The sequence below is a fragment of the Ailuropoda melanoleuca genome, chromosome 15 (genome assembly GCF_002007445.2).
Source record: "Ailuropoda melanoleuca isolate Jingjing chromosome 15, ASM200744v2, whole genome shotgun sequence".
NCBI lineage: Eukaryota > Metazoa > Chordata > Mammalia > Carnivora > Ursidae > Ailuropoda > Ailuropoda melanoleuca.
In genome coordinates, this window is record NC_048232.1 from 10872729 (window position 1) to 10884927 (window position 12199).

The following is a 12199-nucleotide window of genomic DNA, read 5'->3' on the forward strand; positions in this document are numbered from 1 at the left end:
AGATCTTACTTCTCTTTTTATTACCTCGAGTGATCAAAGAAAGCTATGCATGAAAGCTCTTTGTACAAATTAATGGAATTGAATCTGTCAGGGCTCTGATGAGGCTCCGGCATATCAAGATGACAGGAAAATACTCCCAGTAATTTGGATAGTTGCATGGTTTGCGGCCTTGATGAAATAGTACTGGAGAGCCCTGTACTAAAACTCAGGGGCTAGGAGGGGCAGAATCGAAGGCCCAGCCCTTGCTCTAGAAGAACACATTCTTTTTTTTTCCCCCGGAAGAACACATTCTAAGAGGCTTCCTCTGGGGCTGAGTTACTCTACCTCTCATGTTATTTTCTCTGAATTCCCACTGCTGCCTCGTGTCCTTGGCTAGGCGTTCCCGCCATGCTCTGGACCAATTCTGTCTCTGGAGTATGTCATGAAGGGGCGTTGCTGCAGCCACTCGTAGTGTGGGGCCTTCCCACAACACACACGAATGTGTCTGACTTGGCCTTGAATAGCTGGCTCTCTTCCTGCAACAAATGTGTCTGACGCGATGTTCCACAGGAGTTTGACCACTTTTTGGCTACCAAGTTTGCCACAGTGAAGCGGTATGGGGGCGAAGGAGCCGAAAGCATGATGGGCTTTTTCCATGAGTTGCTGAAAATGTCAGCCTACAGTGGGATAACGGATGTGATTATTGGCATGCCCCACAGAGGGAGGCTTAATTTATTGACAGGCCTTCTGCAGTTCCCTCCAGAGGTAAGATACTTTTTATGATGTACGATTGACTGTAACAGAATAGAACCGATAATAATCGTTCCTTTTAGAAACCCGAGTAAACATCTGCACTGTTGGTCCAGGAGGTGGCTAAATGAATTGATGGATAGATCTGGTATTTTGGGTTGATTTTCTGTGTCGTCTTATATGGATTCTTCTCTCAGAAAAGTTAAAGGCTAGTTTGTTTTCTCAAGGATGTCATGAATAGATAATTTCTGTTCTTTGAGGCATGCTTTCCTAATTTAATAAAAATCGTTTGAACAAACAACTTCTGAGAAGTCCATTTTACCTTCCATTTATGTGCAGAGTTTTTACTTAACATACTGTACTAAAACTAATAATACATTGTTATCCTGGGAGACTACCACGTGAGATGGTTTATAGGTAATTGGCTCTTGGTGCTCCTGTTCCGTCCAATTCAGTTGCTCTGTCAGTCTCTCAAAAGACTTGAGGGTTAGGACTGCAGATTTTATGTCCAGGAACGTCAGAGTGACTTGCAATTTAATCAGATCGTGGCTGCTATGTGTGGGTAAACCGCACTAATGATCTTGGCCAGGAGATTTAAAGTAATTGTAAGTGTTAAAGGAACTACGAGAGTTAATGGAGTGAATACAGCTCATGGAAGGATGCATTACCCTTAAACCGCTAGGGAGTACCCATGAGGTCATGTCTTGGGGCCAGTCTTTATCACTGCTACTCGTACCTCAGTTTTTCTGATGCTAAGAGATTGCTAATCACCTCCTATGAGAAAAGCCGGACTATGAGAGAATAAAGTGATGGACAGATGGAGGCATGTGCTTAAACACAGGCAGAAATCCCTAAACCAGAAATTGCCTTTCTAAAATATCACAGACAAAAACATGATTCAAAGGTACTGAATTATAAATGATTGTATTTGTGAGAAACATGGATGTAACCACACTGTGTGTGTGTGCTCCTATTTGTGGATAGGTCAGTAAGAAGCTTTGGGTCATTCAAACCATTTGGATAAATGAGGATAACATGCTGTTTTTCATAACTACCTTGGCTTGACACCCGGCTTTGTTACTTACTAGCCAAGGACCTTTAACAATTTAGTTAATTTCTCTTGCTTGTACATTTTTAAAATGGGTAGAAATGAAGTGAAGTCCTTTGAGAATTGGACAATAGAATTTTTAGGCATGACTTGTGCTAATCGTGGATGTCATCTTGTGTCTAAATGGGATTAAGTTCTGTTCTATCGTATTCCTTGTCTACCTCTTTTATTAAAAGATTTTATTTATTTAATTGAAAGAGAAAGAGAGCATAAATGGGGGTGAGGGGCAGAGGCAGAGTGAGAAGCAGGCTCCCCACTTGAGCAGGTGACCCTGGGATCGTGACCTGAGCCGAAGGCAGATGCTTAACCAACTGAGCCACCCAGGCACCCCTTTCCTGTCTACCTTTAACAAGATTCATAGAAAGTTCTTTTGGAGAATATATTCTAACAGGTGTATTTAAGAAAAATTATTTTGCATATTGCAAGGCAGAGGTAACTATCTAACATCTTACTACCTTGCTATCTACATGTCTAACTAGTCATGTTAGACTCTTCTCAAAGTGTTGGTATTTCATTTGATGGAGACGATCTCTGGACAGTTCTGTGCATTTGAGCAGTTAGAAGTTTGTGTCTTTCTTTTTAAAGAATGCTTGGTGATCATGTTATACAAGCGTGTGTGTAAAGTTTTTTCAATTGCATGTTTTAAACCACCTCTTCTCTGGTCTCCATTGTAATAAAAGACATTTTTTTCTTGTATGTTTATTCATAACAGCTGATGTTCCGTAAAATGAGAGGCTTAAGTGAATTTCCAGAAAATGTTTCAGCCACTGGAGATGTCTTGTCTCACTTGACCTCCTCGGTTGATCTGGACTTTGGCGCGCACCATCCTCTCCACGTGACCATGCTGCCTAACCCCTCACACCTGGAAGCTGTCAACCCTGTGGCCGTTGGGAAGACTCGTGGAAGGCAGCAGTCTAGACAGGACGGGGACTACTCTCCAGACAGTTCGGCTCAGCCTGGGGACAAAGTCATTTGCTTACAGGTACTTGTAGCTTCAGGAAGTGAGGCCAGAGGCTGGGGAGACCAGGAGGGAGGGAAGGAAGATAGTAGACATTCAAGATGAAATTGAGATGAACTTTTGGGAAAAGAAGGTTCCAGGCTTGTTTTTAAAATTAATAGCAGATATGAGATCTAGTCTCAAGGCAACTGACTTTAGACTGAGGTTTCAGTGTGTTTTTTTTTTTCTTTTTTTCTGAAGAACCATTTTAAACATTTTTAAAATTTAAATTCAATTAATTAACATATAATGTATTATTGGTTAGAGGTAGAGGTCTGTGATTCATCAGTCCTACATAATACCCAGTGCTCGTTATATCACGTGCCCTCCTTAATGTCTGTCACCTGGTTACCCCATCCTTCCACTCCCCTCCCCTCCAGCAACCCTCAGTTTGTTTCCTGTGATTAAGAGTCTCTTATGGTTTGTTTTGTTTTTCTTTCTTGAGTTATGTGTGTTATTTAAGAGAGTATCGACTGGTATCCCTGATGCTTTTCAGTGGACAGATGTCATTACTTTTAGGAAACTATGTGCTATCCATATATCTAATAAGGCTTGCTTGTTTGTTTTACATTAAAGGTCTTGGGGTGCCTGGGTGGCTCAGTCGGTTAAGCATCCCAGTCTTAGTCTCAGGGTTGTAAGTTCAAGCCCTGCATTGGGCTCCATGCTGGGTGTGGAACCTACTTAAAAAAATAATTATAAAATAAAGGTCTTTGGCATCAAGGCAACCAATACTAATCATTAGTGTGGCTCTTGCTTCCTTTACTCCACCCCAGTTTTTTGTAACCTGACAGCCTACAGGTTTGGACTGTGGGTCACATTTTTTTATTTTCTATGAGTATGCATTTAAATAGGAACCTTTAACTACTGGGCAGTAATTAATTCTGGGTATCAGTTACTGAGTCTTTAAACCCCACAGGAATAGGTAAATCTATAAGGCAGGAGAATATTTGGTGCTCTCTCTCTCTACACACACACACACACACACACACACACACACACACACACACACACGAATAACAACTAATCTTATTATCACACGTTAATTAATCCATTATCTCATGTTAATTTTTAATGGGCCAGAAACTTGTACTGAGTAAATTGGGGGTAGGCAGCATGGCATTTGACTTCAGTATGGTATTTTGAAATGGAAATGTTACATTGTCAGCCATTTTCTTTACCTTTCACTTCACTTAATTCATGATACTCTAAAATATTTCAGTCATTCACGTTTACCCAGAGCCTGAAGCAGGTCTTAACATGGACTCCAGAAATAAGAGGTGAAAATGGCATTTTCTTTAAAGTGATGAGAAACGGACTGCCCTCTTTTGTCTACTTTGTGCTCCAAAATTATTCTACCCTGCTGTGTCTGTACATGTCTTGCCTTGTTCAAGGACACAATTCTAATTTCTTCTGAGAACTCTAAATTCAGAGCCTATAAAATCATGGTGGGTGAGATTCTGGATGCTACTTTTTCTGCCTCTCTTCTTCCGTTTATCTGGGGCCTGAACCTGGTGAAGGTCGATTGTCCTTGGTGCTGGGTGTGTGTCTAACCCCCTGGCTGTATTTGCCTGAGTACCTTCCACCTCACCTAGCATTTGTTTGTGCTTATGGACCCTCACTCCCAAAAAGCTTTATGGGGGCATAGCGGAGTGGTTTCTCTTTTGATTTAAGAAGAAAGTAAAATTAGCAAATGGCACATGTGTGCTTTAGTGCCAAGAATCCAGACCATGATAAAACGATGCAAGTTATGAGCAGATGTTATGTTCTTTTTTTGAGAAATTTTTGTTTGGGTATAGATGACACCAGATGTTACATTCTTTTATTTTTTTTTATTTATTTTTTTTATATTTTTTAGAGAGGGAGGCATGGAGGGACAGAGAGGGAGGTGAGAGAGAGACTCCTAAGCAGGCTCTACCCCCAGCGCTGGGCATGGAGCCCAAAGTAGGCTGAGATCATGACCTGAGCCAAAATCAAGGGTCAGATGCTTAACTGACTGGGCCACCCAGGTGCCCCCCAGATGTTATGCTCTTATCAATGCCTCTACTGTAACATTTTTGTAAAGGAGCAGAAGAGGCACACAACCCTCCCTCTTCCTTGCTTTACTGAGCTCCTCTTATACCACTATCCCCCAGAAATCCCAACGGCAAAGGAGTGTTCAGGTGCCCAGAGCCCCTGGGGCTGGTGGCTAAGGGTTGGACTTAACAGTGTAGCGTGGTGCAGAAAAGACAAAGACTGTGAAACCGAGAAGACTTGAGTTCAAATCCTGCCTTTGCTGCTTTCTGGCTTAGTGTGGTTGGTTCTGTTACCTAGGTTCTCTGAATCTCATAGGTAAATGGGAGTTTATTACATTCCTCATAGTGTTCTGAGAATTAGATGAGAGCATGTACGTAATAGGTTCCTTGATCCAGGCGAAAGTCTTGAAGGGGTGGAGAAATAAGGTAGAAAAAAACCTGGAGGTATCGTAGAAGGCCCAGTGTCTACTCCAATGTGAAATATACACTCCTTGGTTTTTTCATCAGTAAAAAGGACAGTAATGACTTTCTAATCTGCCCCCACCCACCTGGCTGTTGAATGAATTAATGCTGTGGAGATCATGTAAGGGTATGTTATTGCTAGGTATAGATACTCCAAAATGGGAGTCATCCCTGTAGACCTCAGCCAGGGGAAGGTGTGGCCTGGAAATGTCACTTCTGCAAAGGAGTGCTTCCTTTCTTCACCAAAATATTCTATTTACATAAAAAAAAAATGACCATTTTAAGGACATTTTCAGTGTCCTTTTAAAAAATCTACTTTCAAGTATTATTTCTTCACTCATATTTAGGTCTTTTACTTCTAGGTATTGTTAGAGTTGCAATGGTCACGTTGTTAGGGCATCTCAGATCATTTTATTCTTTAGTCCAGCATTTGACTGTTTCTGATAATAGCGTTTTGTTTATTTTTTACAGCAGTTTATTTGACAATGCTTTATGTAAATTTAAGGGGTGTAACATGTTGTAGAACTCATATCTTCTTTTAAGATCTTCTAAAATCTACAATTCCCTCATTATTTGCTTTCAACTTTTCTTAAAGAGATTTCCCTTTTTCTCTACCATTTTCCATCCAACAGGTTTTGTGATGATGCTGTGATCTAACAGACTTCAAATGTTTTGGGAGAATAGCACATTTCAGATGTTGTGTGCTAGTATTTGTTGCTTCCTCAAAGCATCCTTTCACTCACCTGTGAGAGAATTTCCCCCCCTGCCTCCTGTCTTTACAGTCACATCACCCTCCCTTGTGTTCACAGTGGTGGCCAACACACCCATTGGGGGTCAGGGGATGCAAGGTGCATGCGGACTCTTTTCAGGGGCAGGATGATTGGGGAAGAGAGAGGGTTCAAAGCTGTGCACTGTTCCTCATGTCTTGCAGTCCGTTTTCATGAAAACTGTACTGGAGCTGATTTTCCTTCTGTTCTTCCAATAACCCTTCCCTCTGTGGTGCTGCCATTTGTTCTAGAATGTTGATGGATATATTAGAAGTGATGGGTGTGAGTCATAATGTGCGGATGGGCTTTAAGAGGAAAAGGGCTTTGAAACCTGCTTGAGATCAGGCAACCCTTCTAGAAAATCCTGTACAGAGCCAACAGAGTTCTGGGAGGGCAGGGGAGCAGTGCGACCGTGGTTGTTTTTATTCCTGTTATTATTTGAAAACAGTTAATTCCAAATTGGAAACATAAATTTCTACACCCCTTATGTTCATTTTCTCACTTTCTCCTCCATGATTTAGGTTCACGGTGATGCGTCTTTCTGTGGTCAGGGGATTGTTCCCGAAACATTTACGCTGTCTAATCTCCCACATTTCAGAATTGGTGGGAGTATCCATCTGATTGTCAATAACCAGCTGGGTTACACCACTCCTGCAGAAAGAGGAAGGTCTTCCTTATACTGCAGTGATATCGGTATGTGGCACAGGGAGGTGGCCCTAGAGAAACATTCTAGTTCACTTGGAAAAGTGAACCTCTCTGGTTATCCCATTTTAAATTTTGGATCAGATATGGTCAGTAGTCACCAACAGTGTTATTAGTATTCCTTTGAAAGTCCGAGTGTGATCTTAGTAAGACAAGAGCAGAACTGAGAGGGTGCCATCTCAGATTGTCCAAGTATCCAGGTGAATGATCTAGTGAAAACCAAGGATCAACACAGTTGGTACAACACCAGGGTTCTTGTCTTTAGGAGATTCAGACCTGGGGTACCCTGAACCTTAGTCAAGAAGGATATGTTTTCAATCGGTGAATTTGGCTAAGTGGTCTTGGTTAGAACTCAGATGTGAGGAAGCAAAGTTGACCTTGTTTTACCCTGGAAATTGGGCAGTATTAAGAGAAAGGCAGGGTTTTTTGTTTTTTTGTTTTGTTTTTTTTTGTTACCCATCATCTACTTTACAGAGTTACAAAAACTGTTAGGTGGTAGGAACTATTCTGTTTTTGCACCCAGACCCTGGCCTGAATGCCTTTTGGGGCTATCTATGTGAATTTTCTTTTAAAGTTCATTTATTTTTAAGAAATCTCTATACCCAAAGTGAGGCTCAAACTCACGACCGCAAGATCAAGAGTCACTTGCTCCTCTGACTGAGCCAGCCAGAGGTCTCTATTTATGTGAATTTTTTGTGATTAGTTTGATAGAGATACTGGAAACACATTCTAGGACTTCTCTTTGTTAACTCATGTAATCTTTACAACATTGCTAAGAGGTAGGAGCTATTATCTCAGTTTTATAGATAAAAAGACTGAGATTCATAACTTTACCAAGGTCACAGAGTAAGTCGCAGAGCTGGGACGTGGCCTCTTTCCTGTCAGCTGGACTCCAAAGTATAGGTTCTTAACAACCCAGCCAAACCACCTGAGTATGTGGGCTGCTTCCCCACACAGGCAACAGGAGTTGGAGGCAGGCTAATGTCGTTTGGGGCTAGCTGGCTGGTTTCATCTGTCTTCTCTGCCTCAGGGAAGCTTGTGGGCTGCGCCGTCATCCATGTCAATGGAGATAGCCCAGAGGAAGTGGTCCGTGCCACACAACTGGCTTTTGAATACCAGCGCCATTTCCGGAAGGATGTGATTGTTGATTTGTTATGCTACAGGCAATGGGGCCACAACGAGCTGGACGAGCCCTTCTTCACCAACCCGGTCATGTACAAGATCATCAGGTACAATTATAAACCTTTGTTGAAGATCCCCTCGCCCCCATAGTACTTGCAGTATTTTTACTGCTTTTATTAGACACTCCGAGTTGCCTGGCACACGGAACTTTCAGTGCTAAAACTGGGACCGTCCTGAGCAAACTGGGACGGTCATCCTGCAGGTCCCAGGAAAATCCCCATATTCTTCAAACTATACTCCGTTGCTTGATGAATAAACAGAGGCAACTTACCAGCCTCACTTGGCAGATGGGAAACTGAAGTAGGAGGACTTGGGCAGAGCCTGAAGCTATATGCCGTTGACAGAAACAGAAACCAATACTCCATGATTCACTTGGTGCCTCAGCAAGAGGTAATATGGTGGATTGTAAGGAATCTTGAGAACCATGCTGTGCAATATGGAGGCCACTACCATACGTGGCTACTGAACACTTGAAATGTGGCCAGTCCTACTGGAGAGGGGCTGTAATTATAATATACACACCAGATTCCAAAGACTTCATCTGACAAGAAAAATGTAAACTATCTCAATAGTTATTTTTATGTAAAGTATTGAAGTGACCATATTTTGCATATATTGAGTTACATAAATATGTTATTAAAATTAATGCCACCTGTTTTTTAAACCTTTTCTAATGGGACCACTACGAAATTTTTAATTGCACATTGGTTCATGCTACATTTCTTTCTTTTTTTTTAAATTAATGTATAATGTATTATTTGTTTCAGGTGTACAGGTCTGTGATTCATCAGTCTTACACAACACCCAGAGCTCACCACAACACATATCCTCCCCTGTGCCCATCACCCAACTACCCCATCCCCCTATCCCCCTCCCCTCCAGCAACCCTCAGTTTGTTTCCTAAGATTAAGAGTCTGTTCATGGTTTGTCTTCCTCTTTGATTTCATCTTATTTCATTTTTTCCTCTCTTCCCCTATGATCCTCTGCCTTGTTTCTTAAATTCTGCATATCAGTGAGATCATATGATAATTTTCTTTCTCTGATTGACTTATTTTGGTTAGCATAATACCTTCTATTTCCATCTACATTGTTGCAAATGTTAAGATTTCATTTTTTGATGGCTGTGTAATATTCCATTGTAGATATATACCACATCTTCTTTATCCTTTCATCTGTCAATGGACATCTGGGCTCTTTCCATAGTTTGGCTATTGTGGACATTGCTGCTATAAACATTGGAGTGCAGGCTCCCCTTTGGATCTTTGGGGTAAATACCCAGGAGACATGCTACATTTCTGTTAGACAGCACTGGGATAGAAGGTTAATGTGATGGGGAGGAACTTGTTACTTTGGAATTCCTTTTTTGATACTAGAAAGTACAATAGAGCCTTCCCCACTTTATTTCCTTATAGGTATAAATGAAAGCAGAGGAATAAATTGAGTGACATTTTACAGGTCTTTGGAAGCAGACTGCTCTTGGAAGAACAGATCTGGGTTCTCTGTTCTCTGTTTAGCTTTGAATTTAGCTGCTGAATGGCTTGATGTAGCTCAGGGCCCCATTTTAAAAAAATCTATCTGGTCTACCTCTCACTTCTGTCAGGACTAAATACGATAAAGTATGTGAGCAAACTTTGTAGTTTAAAGTATTGTGTGAATGTAGAGTGACATTATTATTGTTGTAAAACCGAGGTACTGATTATTATGGTTACTGGATTATTAAAGCCACCGGAAACAGATGTTGGCGACTTTGAGTTCAATACTTAAAATAAAAGGGGTAGACAATGTAGGTCTGGTAAATAACTGTCCAGAATATTCATAGAGAAACTCTACTAATTATTTCTACCTTAATGTAGGCAGAAGCTTATAAAGATGAATTTGTTTTTTCTTGCTTCCTTGCAAGAGGTTGTTTACTCATCATTGCCCTTAAAAAAAAATAAGGTATTGGAGTGAAAGTTACAGAACATAAAATGGATCATTTTAAAGTGAACAATTCAGAGGCATCCAGTATACTCACAGTGTTGGGCAACCATCCACACTAGTTCCAGAATATGTCCTGCGTGACTTTTTATAGTGACGATGCTCTGTGATACCTTTGACAATGACTGTGTCTGTCACTCTTTGATTGTTGCAAATCAGATGGACTTTTCTCGCTTGTTTCCTGGACAGAGCCCGAAAGAGCATCCCGGACACCTATGCAGAGCACCTGATTGCCAGTGGACTCATGACCCAGGAAGAGGTGTCGGAAATCAAATCCTCCTACTATGCGAAGTTAAATGACCATTTAACCAACATGGCTCACTATAGCCCTCCGGCCACCAACCTGCAGGCTCACTGGCAGGGCCTGGTCCAGCCACCAGCTTGCATTAGCACCTGGAACACAGGGGTGCCCCTCGACCTCCTGCGGTTTGTTGGCGGGAAGTCCGTGGAGGTGCCAGAGGAACTCCAGATGCACAGTCACCTTCTGAAGATGTACGTTCAGGTAGGAGCCTTAACATTTCCAGTTACTGTTTGTTTGTCTTGTGCGGCCAAGAAATCGGTGTTGATCTGGTCTTTTTGGTTGGCTAACAAATTCGAGAGTTACTGGTTGTGGGTCACTAGGTTCTGGGAACTGATTCTCGTGATGTTTTGGTGCTGATAGTCACCGAACTCAGATTTGTCTGCTTCTCCTTTTTTCTTTCTTCTTCCCTTCCTACACACATACATGGTTTCATACTGAGAGGCAATGCAGATTTTGTCTACTTCTCATTTCCCTCCATTTATTTATTTATTCAGACATGTTTAATACATCTCACGCACGTGGACTACATGTCATTAACAAAAATTCAGCGGTACAGGAATGCCTGTTTTAATTTTTCTGACCGGTGAGCAGAAAACACTTCCATTTGGGGGGGTAGTAGCTTAAATAAAAATGAATAAAAATCAACACACATACCCCAAAGGCAACCATTTAGACCCTTACACATATCACAGTTTTACATATTGTCTCAGGTTAGATATAGATGGAAGTTTTGGTTTGCCTGCTCCTCGGGAGTTTCCTAGAATATGGGACTCTCCGTGCTGAAAGCTGGGGACCAAGGAGCTAAAGGCCTTCGCCTTTCCTAAACTTGAATGGAGACACTGTCCTCTGGATGATTTTTATAATGCTAACTTCATTTTTAGGTTTTTATTTAAGACCTTATTTTTTAAGATTTATTTATTTGAGGCAGAGGGGAGGGGCAGAGGGAGAGAATGTCCAAGCAGACTCCCACTGAACTGGGAGCGGGTCACGGGGCTTGATCTCATGACCCATGAGATTGTGACCTGAGCCAAATCCTAGAGTTGGATGTTTACCCAACTGAGCCACCCAGGTGCCTCAGGTATAGAGACTCTTAAAACAATCTATATGTACTTACCATCCAGCTGAAGAACTAGAACTGAAGAACTAGAATATTAGACGTACAGTTCCCCTCATGCCCTCCCTGGTGTCATCTCCTCTCCATGCACAGGTAAACGACTAACCCGAGTGCCTGCTTATTTTGCCTGGTTGAAAACCTACAACTGCTATTGCTCTCTTACGTTTCCTTCTGCACTGTCTCTTTTACTTAGCATGCTTTTGATACTTACTGTTGTTGCATTACATTTTTTGGACTCAGTGTGAAAAAGGGGGTAGACTCTTTAAAGTGTCTTTTTTTTTCCCTCCCTTCCATTTTTTGCAGTCCAGACTGGAGAAAGTGATGGATGGAACAAAGTTAGACTGGGCCACGGCAGAAGCTCTTGCCTTGGGCTCATTACTTGCTCAGGGTAAGAAGTTTCTGGTTAGCTGCACAGCTGGTAGGAAGCGCTTTGTATGACATTTGTTGTATGTGACCCCTGAGGTTTTGAATTAGAGCTCTTTCCTGTCGTTTTCATTGACTAGAGAGGTTCTGAAATTTTCTCACCTGACAATATTATTTAATGTTAGTATAAGTCTTGTTGGTAACCTTTGTCAGAGAATAAACGACAGAACATTTCTTGCTGGCAAACAGAGGGCTCTTTGCTGAATGGACTGGAAAGATATTTTCCTCTGAAGACTGTAGAGCAAATGATGACTGTGCATTCTTGTATAGTCCCGCCTTACCCAGACCTTTGAATATAGGACTGGTATATTTTAATAAGGGTACTCTCTTTGCTAAGGAAAGTTCTCAGGATGAGCTGATGTTTAAGAATTCAGGGTCACCATGCCTTGTTAATACTTTGGTTATTCATGGGAATCTGGATTTTT

General features: G+C 41.6%; 1 protein-coding gene across 3 annotated transcripts in view; it reads left to right on the forward strand.

Annotated features, from left to right (window-relative positions):
* Nucleotides 1-12199, forward strand: part of DHTKD1 (dehydrogenase E1 and transketolase domain containing 1) — a 51099-nt gene that overhangs the window by 18876 nt on the left and 20024 nt on the right. For all 3 annotated transcript variants that reach the window (XM_002925156.4, XM_034643931.1, XM_034643932.1), the window contains 6 exons: nucleotides 550-744; nucleotides 2550-2819; nucleotides 6597-6768; nucleotides 7808-8006; nucleotides 10126-10438; nucleotides 11655-11739. In XM_002925156.4, the coding sequence (XP_002925202.3) occupies nucleotides 550-744; nucleotides 2550-2819; nucleotides 6597-6768; nucleotides 7808-8006; nucleotides 10126-10438; nucleotides 11655-11739 (1234 nt within the window). The remainder of the gene's footprint in view (nucleotides 1-549; nucleotides 745-2549; nucleotides 2820-6596; nucleotides 6769-7807; nucleotides 8007-10125; nucleotides 10439-11654; nucleotides 11740-12199) is intronic.